This window comes from Neodiprion lecontei, chromosome 4 (assembly GCF_021901455.1).
Source record: "Neodiprion lecontei isolate iyNeoLeco1 chromosome 4, iyNeoLeco1.1, whole genome shotgun sequence".
In the NCBI taxonomy this organism is placed as follows: Eukaryota; Metazoa; Arthropoda; class Insecta; order Hymenoptera; family Diprionidae; genus Neodiprion; species Neodiprion lecontei.
Window position 1 is genome coordinate 21,200,371 of NC_060263.1, and position 20,606 is coordinate 21,220,976.

Below are 20,606 nucleotides of genomic sequence, written 5' to 3' on the forward strand. Positions count from 1 at the left end.
CGTTTCAATCGAAATGACATTTATTCAATCGCTAAGTACGAAGTCGGTGTTGAATAATTTCTAAATTAATTTTAGATATCTTTCGGATGAAGAGGCCAAAGCGGATGAAGAGGACGGTGAAGATATGGTAAGAGCAAGCTATGCAGCCAACAGTTAAGAACACACGTTTTCAAGGTTAATCAAAATATAGGCGAATCATTTTTTTATCCCACAGTCGCCGGAGACCCAAAAATTAAAATTGAAGCTACTAGGCGAACAGTTTGAGGCTGAGAGAAAAACTAAAACGTCCAAGATCAAGCCCAAGGTCATAGGATGTGTTTGGCAAGGATCGATTAACGCTTTTCCGGAAAACAGTAAGTAATCTGCCTCGCAGTCTGTAGCGTGAATATATCGTTACACCGCCTGTTTGTTACGCGTCCAATCTAATCTAATACCTGGGTGTAATCCCAGCTGCATACAACAGGCGTTGCATCGTGTTGCCACATACTCGTGCTATACCGATAAGACAAAGCGTTAAGTACGCATATTTTTAAGGAATTTTCCGCTTACAAAACGCAGTGTGGCAAAGGTAGTGTTACTAATGTACTGAATCAGTAATTGAGTACATGCAGCAATGGTCACATCTCTCGAAATCCAAAACTGAAATAACAAAAAAATGATGGACGCAGCTATGAATCCAGCATATTATTTGAAGAATCGAAGATTCAAGTGCGTCATTCAAATAAGACGTAGGTAAATTAAACGGAGGGTTTGCAGAACCTGAACTTGATAAAAAAAGACAGAACATTTAAGAACTGTTAGTTTCGGACGCTTCGGAATGATAATTCAAGTTTTCAATTTTTACAGCTACCCCGCACGTGATAGAAGCTCTTATGTCTCGGCAGGCGTGGGTACGCGAAATTCCAGTCACATTGAGCGTGCTGCATGCTTCGGAAAATCTAGCTCCGAGTATGGCAGACCGGCAGAGTCCAACGCCACAGTCGACTGGGCCGAAGAAGAAGAAAGTGCCGGAAGAGGCGATACCAAACCTGATACGTTTGGTGCACGGCAACACGAACGGGAGGATATTCTTGATGAAAGAATTCATGGCGTTTTGGGAGAAGAACAAGACCGGAGATAGGCAAATATCGAAACTGAGCTTTTCTCAAAAGTTGCGAGAAATCGCCAGTTGGATAGCGTGTCCTGAGGAGGGACCGATGCACACACGCTCTTGCTGGTACGTACGCGAAGATATTCGTAAGAAGTACGATTGTCTTGACGTGACGTTACCGAATCGGTGGAAGTACACTTTGCGGTCCGCCCGGCGAAGCGAGCTTCCCGACATTGAAAAGACGGAGAAAGTCGACAAGGAGAAGGAGAAGAAGAGAATACCACTGATCACTCAATTCACCAAGAAGATCACCCAGGAGGAGATGCAGAAGCAGCTAGGCAGCAAGTCGACCCCTTCTCAGAGCAAACCTCCGAAGAGAGCAGCTTTGATATCATTGCCACGCGGTGAGCAGTTTCAAAAATTGTCGAGAAACAATTTGTTCTCCAAGTTCGCAACTTGCGGTGATTCTTCGAAGAGCGTAGAATGTCAAGAGGACAAAGCTGACGGTGATCGGGAAGTTTTGATTATCGAATCTACACGAGAAATTCAAAATTTAGACCGGAACGAAACTAAATGTCAAGAGGCCAATGTTCAAGTCTCAGACGTTGTTCGGCAAGCTGTTTCGGAGACCGAGCAGACTTCCGCAGACTCCAAAATTGCCGAGAACTCGGAAGCTGACCGACTAAAAATGAATACAAGCGAAGCCCTGAACTTGGAAAACAAGGACACAGAGGTGATTGAGGCGAAGAACAAAAGCCCCGTGCCAGAGTCGATGGACATCGCAGAAGACAACGTAGTTGTATTAGATTAGGCTTATTCGGTAACGAACTTTGCTTACCCTGCCCAAAATCTGAACCTCACGCCTCGGTGTTCAATACTCCCAGTATATTACGAGTAACGAATTCTAGTGCCTTTTTATCGTCGGCCGTGACTCGCTCGCGGCCGTTTCATTCGATTGATTTTATTTTTACGCATCTATTAAGACTAAGTACACACCGCATACATATGACATATCAAAGTATTATCGAAGTTAAGTTTATACACGTATTGAGAAAATGAAGTAATGAAAGAAACATCGGAAAATGAAAGAGTGCAATTGAAATTTGCCGTTGGTACGAGAACAGCTTTTCGTGTGAAAATCGTGCAGTTCAGTAGCCGTTTTTACGTGGTTTCTGTTTTGCTGTATACGAAACAAAAGCCGATACTAATTTGACAGAATCCCTCTAGAAAATATCTTCTAGAAATGTCGAATTATAGAGAAAATTTTTTCGTAGCCCTACTTAACAATACTATTCGAGTTTTTTATGCCGTGTGCATTGAGTAATGTAATAAAATCTGGGCTAAAATTTGAAAGATTACGATTTCTAGCTTGGCAGCATATTTGAATGATCATCGATACCTGTAATTTACAATTCATGAGTTCACTTTCGGTCGGTAAACGGAAAATGGAATTTGAAGCGGTGTGGGGATGGAAATATGGAAGAGCTGGACGAGGAATAATCCTTGGTATACGATATATTATACAAATTTATGTCAAAGTAAATTTCAGAATTTGAGAAACCAATTTTGGCCATGTTGTAATGAAAAATCAGCTCTGCATGAGCATATTTTCGTTCCATTTACGTTTCCGATCCATCACATGTATCACTGGTTTATATTACTGCTATACTCGTTTACATACACGTAATATTCCATACGCATTTTGTATTTGTAAATTTGTTTTTCACTATTTTATCTTTACGGATTTTTTTGTCATAATTGCAAGCCGTAATGAAAAAGATTATTAGGAAAATGTTGAAAAAAAAATCGATACAAATAAACTGTGCCTTATTTATTTTACCTAACATTTTGTTCGCACTTAGGTAAGCACCTCTTATACCCAGAATCTCAATCTCCCAAACCACCCACGTGATTCGTCGTTACAGCCTCGCAAAGCGTAGTAATCCATTAGAATCGCAAGGAAATTGGCAACTTTGGCATAACCACCGGCATTTAGAGCGATGTATTATCGACAAGCTTCCGACCCGTAGACTTTTGTCAATTAGTATCGCGAACTTATTTCATTCGTTAAAGAGATATCCTTCGAGCGCCCACCCTGTCGGCCGTATTCTGAAGTGTGTTTTGTGAAATGAACCCTTTTTCGAGAAAGGAGCGAATCCTGGAGGTCCTGAATTTTTGTTTTCATTTCGTTTTTCTTCTGCCTTACCCAAACTTGCACAATTTTTATCGTGCTTATACTCGATTCAATTTTCTCCCTCATAATGACGTACGTAACATATTTGAGCAGCGACTTTTCCAGCACTACCCTCAACATGGGAGGCAACTCAATGCGAATAAAATAACTTGATTTAGTATTTTTTTCACTTATACAATTGCCGTACAATATTTCGTGCAATGTGTCTGGGCCTAATTAAAAAAGGAGAGGAGAAAAGCATAAAAAAGGAGCGAGTTGCTCATGCGTTATAATTGATTTATCACAAAATGTTTCTATGATAATTAATGGTCTAGGCAAAAATTTTGCCCCAACGTAGATAGATATATATCGATCACAGATCTCGTTTTTCAATGAGGGGCCAAATAGGACCTACGAAGGACTATCCTTGTATTAGAAAGAGATGCTGTTCTAGGTCTAAACTTGGCAGATATTTCCATTCCTTTCACGGTTAGGTTCAAATTAGGACGTCTCTAAGACCTCCGCAGGTCCTCTACACTTTATATTCTTTACCGTAGAATGTCGTAAATTGGGTAAAAAATTATCGCATGCAGCAAGGATGATCATGGCTTGTGAAAAAGTGATCTTTATGTTAAATAAATTATAACCCCACAGGATTACTATCCACAAAAGGCAGGCGATACGTTAAATGCAATAGGGCAAACCTTTATAAATACGTTCAAAGAAATTCTCGGGTTATCTTCTTGCTATAATACTTTCGATTACCGTTCTCATCACTCTTTTTCTTGCAGGTGGTTACGAACCACGCATCTCCTTTTTCAACAGCATCTGAAACTCTTTCAAATCCAATTTTCGGACGCGTAACAATACAGTCAGTTTTCACTTCTCGAAATTAAATAAATATGCGACAGCGCAAGGTGTAACTGTATACTCGCTTCAACTTCCTTCGATGCGGAATAGCAGATTATACCTTAGCGTGTTTTGGCAAAGTAGCGATGTATGTACACATTGTACACAGAGTTTATAGCCTCTATGGCGATGTAACAGCTCAAGTGAAACTATTATCTCCCGCTCATTACAGTTTCGTGTTAATCGGTACTTCGAGTCGTCCTCGGGACATTTACGCACGCTCGCGTGCAGACTTTACCTGCCCATTAGGCATCTCTACCTCAAATCCTGCCTCTTGTCCGTGACGTGCCTCGAAACACAAATATCAGCTGTGTATTTAGTGTATTGTCTACCGGCTCAATATGTATCTTCTGGGGGTGTGCGGGTGCTGAAATTCATGGGGTCGGGTCAGGTACCCGAAAATTTCGGGTACTCCAAGATTTCGGACTACCCAAAGATTTCGGGATTTCTAAAAACCCAACCCGATGCAAACCCGAGTTCCAGTAGCCGAGATTTCGGGTACCCGCACACCCCTAGTATCTTCTATGGGTATCGTCTGTGTATTCTGTTGCATTTGTAAAATCTCAGAAGTCGATCTGATCTCTAGTGATACGTTTCGTATCGTGCGCACAAATAAAGTACATCTTTTTGTTCATGGATCATCATCGATAAAAATTGACTTTACGGATAATGTTGCGTAGGAAACAGGATTTAATGATTTGAAATTCAACGGATTATTCCCTTTGGAAATAAGTTTGTGAAAAAACAACCGCTGTTTTTTAAATAATGTTATTTGTGGAATTCTGAACATTTCAAAATTTACCCTACAAGAACAAGGTTTTTTCCTGCTTTCTTTAACACTTTGAAGAACCATGGACTGACAATAGTCAATACTTAGCCTTTCAACAATTGAGAAGAAAAATATGATTCGATAAGTAAGTCAATATTATGCAAAAGGTCAAATAATTTTTTTTAGCTAGCTTACGTCACATGTCCAAAAAGTTGTGTTATTGAAAGACAATATTAACACCCTATCAAAATTTAAAATAAATCCACAAGGTTTTTATTCTTCATTCCAGTTAATTTTCAACGCACCTCATGATAAATTTATTTTCATTATTCATTTTTATATGATCTATTCAAACACTTGCGTAATTTTTCTCAATCAAAACCCAATTACCGTTTCCAAATTTTGAGAAAGACTCAGGAATTAGGTTCAACCTTCGTCATATCTTTAACGTGCTTCTAGCAAAGAGAAAAGTGTTACAGAATTTTTTCGGATATTTTCAATACTTGGGACATTAAATTTTTCCAATTCATGATTTTAAAAGTGCACTACAAATGAAAAAAAAAAATTTTTCATAGGAACATACTTGAAACGATTGGAACTGAAAATTAAGTAGTTCAAAAGGACCCCGCAGAATCTTTATGGAAATTGGCTCCCGGTCGAATTAGCTAGATTGTCAGTATGTTATAGTATGAACGACTTCGGCAGCCAAAACTACGGAGCGCTTGTTTTGGAAGTCGAGTTTCACTAGATAGCGGACCTGGAGCGCAAGAACCACAGAAAATTACTCGTAAAGATCAAAAGTTACCAGGTCAAGGACCTGGACAGCCAAAACTACGGAGCACGAGTCCTGGAGGCCGAGTTTCACCAGGTAGCGGACCTGGAGCGCGGGATCCAGAAGTTAAAGAACCCGGTACTCGAAATCTGCGGAGCGCGATTTTCATACGTCCGCTCTACTGCGCGGACGTTTCCAGACTGAGGGATTCGGCTAGCTGATTTTGGTCGTTACGATTACTATAGATCGATGCCGTCGAGAGAAAAAAAATTTTTTTGTGACGGCACTTTCTGACATCCTAAGATCCACACTTTGGTTTCGAACTTTAATACTATGTATGATGTATGATGTATGATGTATGATGTATGATGTATGATGATTAGTCAAAGAACTGCACGATTGATTATTGTGCGAGATTTTCTCAAGTTTTCTATTTCACAATGACAACTGTATGTTACGAACATTTCGCACACGATAGTTGTTGGTTATGAAGAACTTCTTTTAACGGTGTGATTAGTTACTTGGTTGATAATACGTGAAATTGTTAATACACCTAAACCCGCCCAAACGCGCCAAACTGTTACGAAAAGTAACCCAAGGCTGCAAGGCTTTGTATATCAATGTATAATATTAATCGTAATTGACTATCGACGTATAAACAAATTACAAACGTATGTCTGCAAAATATACTTCCTTACTTCAATACCTAACTGGTAATCAACATGTCACGAAGATTTCGTCAGTTGGAGCGAAAGATACGTACCTAAATACTCGTTGGACAATGTTCAATCAAAATTATGAATCATCCTTTCACTTAAGCATGCAATATTTTGAATAGAAAAGAAACTACGGAAAATGTCGGAAAATCCATGTCAATTTTTTACCACCGAATACCGTAGCCAATACGTTGAAAAAGTACAGAGTAGAGCGCAGATGTAAGTTATTAATTTTCTGTGGCCGTGTTTCTTTTTTTATTAGTAAAAGCACGTGTAACAACCGTCGCAAAATCGAGTACCTCAATTAACACGGTTGACATAATCGGTAACTTTTAATCCATTAATTTTGCGATGTCATTTCCGTTGCCAATTTTGGACCTCTGGGATCGTTTAATATACCGCCAAGCAGAAATCGGCAAAGTGACTGTTTCGCAGAGCGCGTAGATGAATCCTGGCAGATCGATCCTCAAAAAGCATCGAAGATCACGGAAATTGACGACGAGGCTAGAAAAAAGGCAAATTGGCTGATTCTGGACACTTTACGATCAGTTTACAGAAACGATTTCACTGACCGAAGTAAGTAACGATTTTTTAGCGGTATGGCAATTCAATCATTGGCTATTCCTCGTCAAGAGTTTCAAAATTCTTCGATACCCGCGAATGACGAAGAAGCAAATCTTGGCAGTGAGCTTCTCGCAAATATCGATAAACTGTTCAACAATTCTCACGAGGAAAAAATTCTGGCTCCTCCACCGACGGCAAAGAGAGGTAAGTTCAATATGCCAAGGTGATGCAAGGATACGAGGAAAAGGTACTTGGTACAAGTGCTCAGTCCTTTTTTGCCCGTTTTCTAATTCAATGATGCAATTGCTCTGCTCTTTCAGTTTTCGGATACATGAGACCGAAGTTTCTCCACGAGACGTTGTCCGGATATCAGGATGTTCACGGAAGGACGGGAGGCAGGATAATGAAGCGTAATGCGGAAGCTGCGAGGATGGCGATGAAAAGAGAAGCCTTGAGGAACAAAAAATTCGCGAAACAAAATACTGGCGATCCTTGCGGACCTGAAAAATTAGCCGATATGCATTTTACCTAGATGGGATGGGTAAAAACATTTGTAACAGTTATTTATGTTATACGTAATGTTGTGTTCATTACGTAGTTAAACATTAGGCAAAGGATAAATAAAAAGAGGTGAAAAAGAAAAACAGCGAGTCTTCTGTATTTTTGCGCTGCAAATTTCCAGGGGATATTGACCCTTGAATGAAACCAGCTGTTCGCCATAGTTTGAAATCAGTCGGAAGTCGCTTGAAATGAGAAAGAAATGACAGTATATTGTATATCAAATCACCCGAATAGCGCTGAAATCAAATGAAATCAATTAGAAACATTTGGAATGGGTATTAAATTCACTTTGAAATCATTATTAGTCATGAAATCACTTGCATACTAAAAGTCTGAGTGAACAGCCCCTCGGTAAATTTGAAACTATTGTTCGTCGCAGTAACTCATTCGAGCCATGCGTGATCGTTGTGTCTCGTAAAATTATAACACTGACGAAGCCTTTGCGTGAATTAATTTTGAAATTTTTCAATATCGGCCAAAATAAGACAAAAAAAAAAAAAATTCGGTGTGATCAGTCCGTCTCCCATTGCTATTCTTAGACTTGGAAACTTTTCGTATCAGAACCGATTCGAACGAATCGTTCTTGACTAATTTGACCCTAAGGATCTCGGAAGAGGCAGAGGCATTTAAAACATCGTAGAACTAACAAATGGGAATATACAACAAGCTGTTTCAATTTTACTGCAGTAACTTTTGGGTCATTAATTGCAGAGATTTTCCACATTCACGTACAGACAAAGTACGTGGTAATTGATTTCAGTAATATTTCATCAACCTTTAAAATCGTTCGACAAAAATTCCACCCGCGATGTGTTTTCCTTGATTGAATTCGGCGATTAGGTATTCGCAAAAGTCAGATTCAAATTGTTCAAATTTTCAGCGATAATTGAACCGGTTTATCATATAATACTCTATTCGTCCCCTCTTTTATCCACGTACCACGGGACTCGAATCTCGCTGATACGGGGGACTAAGATCATGAAATTAAGTATCTGCTAAAGTGTCGAAAACGTCTATCAAGCTAAATTTCCCGTTTCAGCGATCCAAGCAAAATCAACACCAGCAAATAGTTGTTTCGATCTGTGACCGATCTATCGATACCAGTTTTGTAATTTTCAGTTCGTTTCTGAAGATCTCTTTTCCTAATTCTCCGCATAATTGTTGCCTTGCAGTATTTGTTCCAATCTAACGTTCTGTAGTGACTACGCATTATCCGATCCTCCTGCCCGCTGATTAAAAAATCCTTTCTAATTTCCCCGCAATATAACATACACGTATACCTGCACTACATAAATCCATAACAACGTGACGAAGAGATTCCGCCAACCGACTATTGAATTGAAATTGACACGTTTTTTGAGCTCGAGTTTTCTCCAACCTGTTTCTCCCGTCCTTTTTGCCCTCAATTTATTTTTTCACGTAGACAATAGAAACGACTCGCATCGTGTAGTAATTGTTAAATAAATTGCGGTGGATTAGTACAGATAAACATAAAGCAGCAGGTGCTAATATTTCTTAAATAACAATGATGCGTTCAAACTACTCTCCGTATAAAATAGATCTTTTTTTGTCACTTCTCTTTTCCTTTTACCGAAAGTCAAGAATCTTTACTGCAACATCATACCGATTAACGATATTCTCGGTTGCTCTCGTTCGGTGGGTTTTCTCACAATTTCGATTAAATTAGTGAATAAGCAGCTATGTTAATGCTCTGCAGACACGAAAGTGGCTCAATGAATAGAGTTTTTGAAATCATTCGAGTCTCATCATTACCTGGACTGAGATCCCGATCTCATGATATAACCGTGAGGCAAAATCGCGGAGATCCTATGCAAGGCAACAGTTAATTTCGAGTCTTTATTATTTATTTAATTTATTTATCAACCATGTCCAACTTATCTGTATTCGTATATAGATATTGAATATTTGTAATAAATCGTACAAGTTTTTTTTTTTTCTTTTTCTTATACGTCCAATGAAATTCTAACGACTGAATCTAATTTGCAGTAACTCATTTGATATATCGATGAATCGTGAATCAGCTCATTTGGATACGCTGTGTATAATTATTATTTTATTCTTCGTGTTTATCTTCGATATATTTCAATCTGGGTATTAATTTCACACGTTACATGTATACAGGATTCGTTGAACAAATTAAGAACTCTCAAATCAGGAAAGTACAAATCGCGTAAAGGATAATAATAATTAGAAGAGAAAAAACATCAATCGTTAAATCGATCTGTACATTTTTTTTCAGTGTTTTTTTTTTTTGTGATCCAGATCCGATTCATCGACATATTCATTACATGGGAGTATCTGCTTGACGATGATCGAGGTACGGTATATAATTACAGGAACTTTCATAAAATATCATGGTATATATATATATTTACAATTATTTTTATTTTATTTCCAAATATTGTTATAATTACTATTGTTACTATTCTAATATTATTGCTATACTATCAACCTAACCAATATCACTAATTAATTCTATCTACAAAAGAAAAAAAAAAAAATAGCAGCAAACAATTTCCAGCAATAACTGTTGGTCTCTGTACCGTAAGGCTTGAAAAGAAATTGATTTATCCTGTATTTGGGTGGAACACGTGTATGATATTATAGGAACGTTTCGTTAGGAGGCAAGAATCGCGAAACGCCATAGTATTATTTTCGGTGGAATATAAAACATATTAGCGATTAGCTCTCGCGAACTGTGATTAGTATCATGCTGAAACTATCATTACCGTTATTGGTAGCATTGCTCAAGTATAGTTAATTGAAAAACATTTAGCTGGTCTAATAATTGCCGTCAATCCGTGCTGCTGAACTACATATTTTTGTCTTTCTCTCTGTAAAATGTTTTTATATATATGTATTTACAGTTGTAAAATGAAAAAAAAATTACTTCTTCTCATTTATAAGTATAAACTAATCATAATCACTGGAGATGTCCCCGAAAGATACAGTAGAGTTGATATTTCTTTCTACTTGTACATTTTAAACTAGGTTCTATTAAATAAGGCCACAAAAATGTTTCGAAAATTTTTAAGGCAATGTTATTCTACGTGCAATTTTTATTCCGTCTCGTTGAAAAGATCTACAGAGAGTATTGCCGGAGTTGACTTTAGAAATGCAAAAATTACTCGTCTCTATTTCTGATGCTTCAAATTATAAGATAAAAAATAATGTACAGAAGGCTATTTTTTTAAACTAAATGACACACACAAAAAAAAAAAAAAAAACAAAAAATAAAACAGGAAAAGAAAAAAAAGTTCAACATACGCGGACACGGTTATAAATTATATCCCGTATGCGCGACATAATAATGTTTTAAATTGTATATTACTATTGCGTACACGCTCTTGCACTGGCCGTAACGAGACTTCGTATTCACTCAATGTCTTTAGCATTACAAAAATCGAGGTTCATCCAACAAGATAATTGCGTTCTTTCGATTCTCCGACAGTCTCGGTTTCTCCACCGTCTAATAAGAAAACAATAAAAAAAAAAAATAAAAAAAAAGTAGGAACAAAGCGTCGAAAAGTAAAACCCGATATCAGTACCAGCTGTAGAACGGCTGGTGTGGATTTGGCCGGGGCGGTTGTTGGAAGCCCTGGGTTGCGTAATGAGTGGCGAAGGCCTGATGCCCGTGAGAAGGGTGGTGCGAATGGGCCTGCTGGAGGCTCGAGGGTGGGCTGGAAAGCCCGACGCGTCCAGATCCGGGAATCGGGATGCTCCAGGAGGGCGAGCTTCCCTCTGTTTGCTGCTGCTGCTGTTGTTGTTGCTGCTGCTGCTGCTGCTGGTGACTCACGGGCGAGACGGAAGCAATCGGAAGCTCGGAGCTTGTCAGCTGATCCGAAGCGGGGTTCGAGTTTCCAGAGTTGGGCCCCATCATCGTCACCATGGAATTCGGGGTCGGTGGCAATTGGTGGGTCGTCGTCTGCTGGTAGGTGGAAGGCGCTGGCCCCGCCGACGATATCTGATGGCTCATATGACCCGCGGAGGACGACGTCGGTGGCAGCAACGGCGACGGATATGTCACCGACGTCGGCAACGAGTAAGTTGGAGTCGAACCCGACGACAAACGCGTCGACTCCGTTCCGAGCTGGTGAGACATCGTCGTATGGTGAGACGAGTAGAGCTCTGGAACTGTGAGTAACTGATTATCGGTTAGTAGGGAATTAGTCGGGCTTAAGTCGGGAACGTCAAAATTTCGCCCGGTTGTATCTTTAAATTTGATAATTGTTCTTAATTTACTTTTTATCGGATGTCTACGGTATCATTAACGAAAGAAAATACCACAGTAGCATAGATTACTCGGGAACGAGTTGGGTTTTGATCGGAAATAATAGAATTTCATCAGACAGTCGGTAACATCGCCGAAGTTCATCGTCCGTTCGCCTTGAATCAGATGACTACGATTTAACAACTCAGGGAAAAGTCTGGGCCGGTATGGGAAGCAGAAAATAATTCGCATTGTAATCGGGAATACCGAAATTTCATCGGCTACTCCGTATCTGTCTAAATTTATTTCTATTGACTTTTGTATCAGGTGCTCGGGACATTCTAAATCGAAGACAAGATCGGGGTATAGTATTCAATATGTATTAGGAATGAGTCCGGTTTCAATCGGGAATAATAATATTTCACCAGGTGATCGGTGAAACCGTGAAAATTACTCGAAAATAGAGCCTAAATCAAACGTGAACTATCTGTCAAACCGGAGAATAGACTGGATCAGTTTAGAATACTCGGGGATAAGTGTGGATGTAGTAAGGAATGTACTAAACCGTGAGACAAGTCAGAGAAATTGGAAATAGTCCAGTAACTGACCCTGAAAAATCCGTACTTACGAACAGAAAAGACAAGTAATAAATGAAAGAATAGCGAAAAGATAATAGGGAACAAGTGTGGTTTTAGTCGGGAAGCGGTAAATCTTGCACAACATGGGTGAACAGAAATGGTGAAAATGACTGGCAACTATCTCGAGTATACGTCTGGTATAGAAAAAAGAGTGGAGCAGGCCCGGTAATGTTCTTGAATGACGTGTAATAGTTATACAGTAGCGAGATTTGTTCTAGAGAGAAAAACGGTGTACAAACCGCTACCGTTGAGCGTAGAGAGCGGTCTCCTCATTGTAATCTGCGGCGCAACATAACATAAGCGAACGGGTTGATGAAATTTATGGAAAAAACGTGTACCTACTAATAACAGTTTCCTGCACAACCCCCCCCCCCATTCAAACACACAGCCCGCGTAGATCGAAACGATAATTCAAATAAAGAAGAGTAGGCTGAAAGCAGAGAAAAAGAAACACCGTTAAACACGCAAGGAGCTCGATGTGTAATTATTTATACCCACGGAGTGCAGCCGAGTCTGCGGCTGATCGCGGTGCGCGAGGCTGCGGAACACCTGCAACGGTGGATACCGTCGGTTAATTAATTTGAAATCCGTTCCTTTGTCGAATCATCGATGAATCGAGCGTTCGGTTCGGTGGAAATGTTATATGTAACGAAAACGTCGATCGGTGGCTCATGTAATTCCGCGTTGATCCGTGAAGCGTTTCTCGGGCGATAAACAGACACTCCGTAAACTCGGTCCTGCAACTATTCGCGGATATATGACAGGATATTGCACACAGGTGACGTTGCGAATGGACGGTTTTTACACTATTTTCACTTCTCTCTCTCTCTCTCTCTCTCTCTGTCCAGCCACCCATTTATCCATCTGGTAATTTTCCCTCCCTCCCTCCCTCTCTCTCTCTCTCTGTCTATCGCTCTCTTTCTCGCTCTTTTCGAGAGCACCAACTGCTCCCTCCCTCCCCTCCCCCCCCCCCAATCCTTGCGGCGATACGGAATGACTTGTGAATCGATTGTTCGACGTCCCGCTTCCGGCAATTGTTGTACCTGTACATGGTACACCTGTAACAACGGTGCATGCGTGTCCGTGTAACCACGTGAGAGACACCTCGGTTATTGTCTCGAGTCGAGACGAACGCCTCGAAACTTTAATTCTCATCCCGATCGTCGAAACACGTTGATTACGTCGTAAGCACTCCGTGTTACCCGGATGCGAGACCGGTATCTATATCTGTTCAATCACACTTTGCCGAAATCTGTGTGATCATTTTTCGGAAAATTGGATGGTTAGGAAAACCGGACAATCGGGTAGTTCGGCTAGGATTTGTGACAGAATCATCGTCGATTCGGAATAGTCAAAACTACTCGTGGAGATGGAGGAGTTCTGCAATTCCGAATAAAAATTTAGTCTTCGATGGCACAACCATCAACAATGTTCGAAAGCTACGAGTATGTTCATAAAAATGAAGAAATGATGATTTTCCAATTAAGCTAACAATATTCAACAGTTTGTTTTAATCGAGGCTCAGGCTTCATGACGCAACCGTTGAAAATTCGTAATAGTAAAAACCGTTCACGGTGATGAAGGAACGATCACTCTCCAAGAAACCAGAAGATTCGGGCTAGTGAATAATTAAGGTCCAGGTTTCACAGTACGAGCCCCCATAAAGAGGTTTCAGTCACTGGCTATAACCTTATCACAACCAAACACAAACGAAGGAACGACAACGTGTTCAAGAAACTGAATACTCGGGGTCGCTGAAAGAACCATACGTGGCGACTCGAAGAGATGGAAATAAGAATGCATTCCGCACTGAGAGAAATTTTTAGTTCCGGTTACCGCTCAGTCCTCAACTATTTTCATTTTTTACCACAATCGAAAAATACAGTTCTAGGTCAAAAATGAAAATTAGTTTTCTAGCTGTTTCTAGCGGAAAGTCTAGCATCCGTTACTGTTCCTTGCTCATTACGATCGCTGTTACTATATTTTCTTGCAACTGTTGCGAAAATTTAATGCATGTGCAACGATAAATTGACGTTAAAGCCTTGTTTGACTAAAAAAGTAGAGTAAACCTCACAAACTGATTTTGCGTTGCAATAACCAAAAAAGGATCGTCGATATCGCAAAATGGTTACGCGTACCTCGTTTTTCGTGACTCCAACAATATTGAAACAGTTTTTTTTAACGATACCTGTTTTGCTGAATTTTTCAAGTCACTGTAACAAATGAAGTTTTTCTCAGTGCACAATTTCCCTCTCGATTATTACCTTGGCTCGAGGAGAAGGCTGTTTCCGGTATCGTCTGAGGGTGCGAGTGTCCGTGAGGATGGGGATGCGGGTGCCCCGCGGACACGCCGGACCCTGGATGTGCGTGGGGGGCTGCTGGGGGGTGGAGAACGTAGGAGGCGGCGGGATAGGCGACGGAGCCGACGGAGCCGACGTAGCCGGCGGCCGTGGTGGAGGAGAGCTGTTTCCGGAGTCGGGCTCGGCGGTTGCTGAACCAGACCTGGATCCTGGCCTCCGTCAGCTTCGTCCTCTGGGCGAGTTCCTCTCGCGTGTAAATGTCCGGGTACTGCGTCCTCTCGAAGGCTCTTTCCAGCTCGTCGAGCTGGTGGGCCGTGAAGGTCGTCCGACAACGACGCTGCTTTCGCTTCAGCGGAATACCTGGCTCACTCTCGCAGTCCGAACCGGAACTCGTCTTTCCTGCGGAAAAAAATTCGAGGCTTCAGATTGTATCGAAATCGGGTTTTCACCTTGACCGAAGAAAGATTTTCCGACGATTCTCGTTCGTGGTGAAGACGAGTCGTTTATACTCTGGTTGTTACCGATAAAACGGTCCAAATTATCGTGTTTCTATTTCGTCAAATCGTCGTCGTCGTTCAACGTTCGTCGGTATTTATAATACGGGATTCCGAAGTATCGGCGTGCCGAAGTCAAGATGGCGCCGCACCTCGGTTATCAGCTGATCGTTCAAGCTTCTATAAATTCATAAATCTTGCCGTTGCAAAGGAACACAGAAAAGTTCGTCCGAGCTGTTAGACTATTCTTTTGTTACGTTGAGCCGATAAGAAGTAGAATATACATAGAGTGAAAAATGACTTTTGTAATTAAATACGATATCCTACATTTCCTGCCGTCTGGTAGCGCCTTTCGATACTTTGGATCGCAATTACACGCTTTTGCCGATTATCACATAGAAAACGGTTATTAAGTACCAGGTATAATTCACAATCACTGAATCTCGCAGCAAGCTCTGATTATTCACCAGTATTTGCCTCCAGAGCCGTTCGAAAGCAGAACCGGAGCTTATACACAACTGCAGCGAAGGGTCAGCGCGAGGTGCAAAAGGAATGGAAACGCCTAACGACCGTGTAAGTTCGGTGGACCACGTCGTGCGGGGTTCATATGCATCGTAATACACAAGGCAATAATAACAGTTTTTAATTCCCGGTGTTCTCCCTCCTCTTCACTCTCTCTCTCTCTCTCTTTCTCTCAACTGTATAGCAAATGCGACTCTGGACCCACGTCCGACTCGGGCAACGTCAAAGAAACCGTGATACCTGCTGCAACCAACTCGGGATCTATTTCTCACTCTGATTTTATTGACCAGGAGTCTTATCAAATAACGAATTGTGGGGAACTTCAACGCGGGCAAAGGATGAGAAAAAGATCCGAGAGTGAATTTCAGGAAAGACAATTTCTCGGTGTAGATTCTCCGAAATTTTTACTCAGTTTGAAAACAGTTTGTCCCACCTTGACAGCTGATCGCGAAGAAGTAAATTTTCACGGACCGCGCGAAGAGTCTAAAAAATCGTCGAATTTTCTTTACGCTTTTTTCGTACGGACGACAGAAGTTTTCGAGATTGTGGAAAGGTATAAGAAACAGCGTGAATTCCGTGTCCCGTAGTGCTTGCAAGTTGCGTGTAAAGTAGATAAACGACGGGCAGGCGGGAACTCTGGTTAGGTTTACTAAAAAAATTCCGGCTCCCGGAATAGCGGCGTGTCGAATTTGCGCTGGTTCGAAGCGTCGCGGCGTCAGACGTCGCCGAGCGATTAGTCGCGGTTCAAAACTTGAGACGAAGACGAAGAGGAAGAGAAAAGAGAGTAATAATAAATTCTCCCGACGATTTTTCCCACCGGTTGATCTGCGTCGATCCGCGCCGCAGGAATGGAATACTGCCGTGTAATATCGGTTCAAATCTATATATATATATACACACAATATACGTAGATGTATAAATAAATAGATACAGGTATACATTTGCGAAGATGAAGAAGCTGTTATAAGAATTTAGAACGCGCTCGCGGGTCGGGTAAATTATAATTGCCGGTATTTCAATTTACACATGCACATAGCTATAATAAAAAAATACATTCATCTCCGCATGCGTTATATCACCGACACCTAAATTTCTATCATTCGATTTCGCCGTTACGCGCGCGGTTTCCGCCTCTTCGTCAGTTGGCTGTGTGATCTCCGCGTCTAAGAGTGCAGCGGTATATTTTTTGAAAGGAGCATAGAGAAGGAACAAAAAAAGAAAATAAATAAAATGAAAAAATAAAAATTGGGCAACGCTTGTAAAAGTGCTCGTACAAACGGCGAGTTACATGAAAGTTCGCTCCGTCGTAATTGCCTGTTCTCGATTTTCGATCCGGGAATGAAATATTTCGCAGGAAATTCGGAAGGCGATAATACGCGTCCCCCGCATGAATTTCGAGCGAAATTAAATTGGGAACAGGGGCCCACAGAGTATTTATTTTCATTTTGACGCCTCGCACCGCGGTGGGCGCGTTTGTTACCGAATTTTGAACCCTCCAATCGGTCGGTCCCTTTGCCTACGGTCCCACCACAAAGCTATCGGCTTACAAGGTTCGCTGTTTTTCGCCTCTTTCATCTTAGCCGCTCGATCCGCTTTCGATGATCCCTCAATGACTTTTTCCCAAGCTCTTTCTTTTTTTGCCACCCCACTTCGCCAACGCCGTCAATTTTCTTTTTGTTTTTTTTTTTTCGGCGTTTTTTTCACTGCTCTGTTTTTTCATTTTCCTTTTCTCGTTATTTTTTCTCGATTTTTTTTTTCGCACGAAAATCTATACACTCGTGCGTCGTTCATTTGTTTCCCCGACCGTACCACATAATATATTATCAGGTTGTACAGTGTATCGATCATTAATTAAGTCTTGTCTATTCTCACAATCAATTTTATTATTCTAGACGCCAGTTTTCAATTCGTTTCTTCTTGTGTTCTCTCAGAAAGCCGCAATTCAATCGTTAGTTCGATTTATCCGCTTCCATTTCTCTGCGATTTTATTATAGCAACAAGAAAATAAATGTTAATAACTTAATCCCGAAGTAATCGTATGTAAGTTGGATAATTGAATTCTGAGAAATGCAATAATCTATAACGGTATAACTTACATAGGTATGTGTATAATAGATCGATATCCGAAATGTGTGTATATATATATATATATATATATATATACATACGAGAAGCTAAATCTTCGAAAAAAAGAACGGTTCATAATGTAGGAATGATTAGAAATTAAACGATGCTAATAATTGAATCAAATATTTCCGAAGTGAAAAATTAATTGTATGAATTTCGAACGATTGTAAATAATATTTAATATTATATAATAAATGTGAACAGATAAACAAATAAATAAATGTATTACGAAAAATGGTGGCATTTGAATTTATGACTAACAAACGTTTTTCAAAGTAGACAAGCGAAGGAACACACTAACGCTAATTCGACTAACATTTATAATATAAATCGCGCTTAATAAAGAAATTCATGTGCTATGAAATATCGAACGGCTTTGGCTTTCTCTCCGTATTCACGCATCGCGGCATCGTGCTAATCTTCTTTTCGTCCGGTACCTCTCTGGTGTCATTCAAATCATACACAAACGATGACCTCCGTTTCGGACACAAGCGGGAAAATACGTTACAGTTTCTTACATAGACACAGTTGAACATACCAACACGCAAATTGATCTTCAACGCACAGTTTACAAGCAAGATATTTTTTCACCAAGTGTATGAAAATCGAACGGGGGTAATAATAAAATTTTTGCGACGAAAGGATACATTACGATATCACGTAACGTGAGAAATCACATAGCGCACGATACGTAGTAGTAGTGATAAAAATCGGTGATATCGGGGAGTAATAAAAAACGAGGAATATAGGTATAGAGGAGAAAAAGAAAAAAAAAAAAAAAAAGAAGGACGAAGAAAACTGAAAATTATTCTGTTGATCCACAACCGATTCTGACGTAACGGATCAATTTAAGTGTTTCTTTCGGGCGGATGAGCGGCGAGAAAATTACAGACCCGGGTAGACCGAAGGCGGCTACCGACTCGGTGCTTCAAAGACCAGTCATTTTCAGCCGGAGCAATACGACTGATTAATGGAGGCTTTTAATTCGTTCATTCACCGATTCAGATAAAAATCTGAACCCGCGAGCTCACGCGCCCCCCAAACATCATCATCAACATCACCATCACCATCACCGTCATCATCATCATCATCAAAATCATAATAATAATCATCACGAGATGATGATGATCCTCCCGGCTTTCTCGGTGGTCCCGCGAGCTTCGATAAGTCGGTAAAATGCAATTTCTTTCACTCACCATCTCCCAGCTTCGCCTCATCCTCCGGGTCCCGACCCCTCAGGAGCCGGGAAATCGCCGAAACACTCGGGGCACTTGTCCTGTCGCATATCCCCTCCTTTATCAGACGGTCTCTTATCTCCCATGAGAATATACCGGGGTTGTCGCGTTTGTACTCCTCGATCCGAGCCTCGACCTCCGGGGTCGCAACTCTCGGTTTGCTGCCCCCGATCACTCCGGGACGTATACTTCCGGTCTCCTGGTACCGGTTAAGTATCTTCGACACGCATCCGTGCGACACCCGCAGCTGTCTGCTCCGCGTGAATAACAAAAGAAGAATAAAAAAAAAAAAAAAAGAAGAAAGAAAGAAAAAGTATAAAATTTTTATACCGGCGGAAAAAGGATTTTTTCCGCTCACCAACGGCGGTGAGAAAAGTATCTCTTCGTTTTTATTATTCGAATATTCGACGAACAAACGTCAACGGTACAATGATTTGGGTTGTTGAATGGAATCACAACATTTACTCGAATCAACGGAACACATTGTACCAAAACATTTTTTTTTTTTCTTTCACACCTCTCTTGCGTCAACGGCGATATTTATACTTTGATATTTGAGGGATTGGATCACGGTTGGAAATTTATACTTTTTTTTGTGCATCGATTGCGTTATTGAATATTTGTGAAAATTAAACGCTTCGTAAGCTGATTCCATGCTTTTGTTATAGATAATGAATCGATGATTCGTGACACGATGAGAATAATTATCGATAATTTCGTCGGGGAAAGACATTATGTTCCAGCAAAAACTATCGACGTTTCGGCTGGGCCCAGCTAGCCATATTCAGGGTACAATTTTTTGAGACGAAACTTCAGGCAATTATTTAATGCGATAATGCCAGGTGATAAAGCGACAACGTTATTGGAGATTATAAGTGTGTGCAGCACTGTGCCAATTTAAATTTATGCAGACATTACAAATTGATAATAATAGAACGGTCAGTTTAAGATGAAGAGAATTGTACATTGCGATGGGTTGTAAAATATAATCTAAACGAACAAAGACTTACAATTGTTGACTATCCATCCTGCTTGGGTGTTGGTTATCTGGCTAACCAGGTGGAAGTGATCTCCTTGCTTCGAAATCGAAATGGCTGATTTTCATACATCCATTACGTCTTACGTAGTAGGAAATTGATCATAGAACCAATTTTGACTAGCATTGCATAAGGCGCGAAAATTTTGAAAAATTAATCCAGAATGGTCGAAATATGTGATCAAACGATCCTCGAGTACAAATGGCTAAGGCTTTGAATATCAGTGCGTCCGTTATGTACTGTATTACTTTTCGAGATGTGTGTAATTTTTTTAACGAGACGTTTAAGCCAGTTGTCCCCTTTATCGATAATTTTGACTCCATCAAAATTAAATGTATGAACTACGGTGAGCGAATGAAAAGCTAGTGCAGACTTGTCGGGATGATGTGATTTGATATTATATTTGTGATTGGAAATTCTCGTTTTAAGATGTTGATATGACTGGTCAACGTAACATTTGGGACAATC

The 20,606-nt window shown here is 40.4% G+C and overlaps 2 protein-coding genes across 5 annotated transcripts in view; one reads left to right on the forward strand and one right to left on the reverse strand.

The window, feature by feature from the left end:
- The window catches only part of LOC107221659 (chromatin assembly factor 1 subunit A), a 29,005-nt gene extending 26,086 nt beyond the window's left edge, over positions 1–2,919 (forward strand). For both annotated transcript variants that reach the window (XM_046738007.1, XM_015660728.2), the window contains exons 8-10: positions 76–127; positions 215–353; positions 847–2,919. In XM_046738007.1, the coding sequence (XP_046593963.1) occupies positions 76–127; positions 215–353; positions 847–1,901 (1,246 nt within the window). In that variant the 3' untranslated portion in view covers positions 1,902–2,919. The remainder of the gene's footprint in view (positions 1–75; positions 128–214; positions 354–846) is intronic.
- Positions 2,920–9,483: 6,564 nt separating this feature from the next.
- On the reverse strand, positions 9,484–20,187 carry LOC107221666 (segmentation protein paired). Of its 3 annotated transcripts, none has more exons than XM_015660737.2 (5): positions 20,112–20,187; positions 19,063–19,352; positions 14,688–15,122; positions 11,124–11,709; positions 9,484–11,044 (listed from the first exon to the last, which is right to left on the reverse strand). In XM_015660737.2, coding segments are annotated over exons 1-5 (1,329 nt in total). In that variant the 5' UTR covers positions 20,129–20,187; the 3' UTR covers positions 9,484–11,043. The 3 variants fall into 3 exon arrangements, with proteins under 3 accessions (XP_015516223.1, XP_046593181.1, XP_015516222.1); XM_046737225.1 differs by having other exon boundaries at positions 11,124–11,719; XM_015660736.2 differs by lacking the exon at positions 9,484–11,044 and having other exon boundaries at positions 11,055–11,709.
- Between the last annotated feature and the right edge of the window lie 419 nt (positions 20,188–20,606).

Excerpts from the sequence above, each read along its gene's own strand:
- LOC107221666 (XM_046737225.1), bottom strand. Across the intron at positions 11,720-14,687 it reads AGCCTTCTCCTCGAGCCAAG|TTACTCACAGTTCCAGAGCT; the intron begins GTAATAATCGAG and ends ACCGATAATCAG. Across the intron at positions 11,045-11,123 it reads CACCAGCCGTTCTACAGCTG|ACGGTGGAGAAACCGAGACT; the intron begins GTACTGATATCG and ends TTTTCTTATTAG.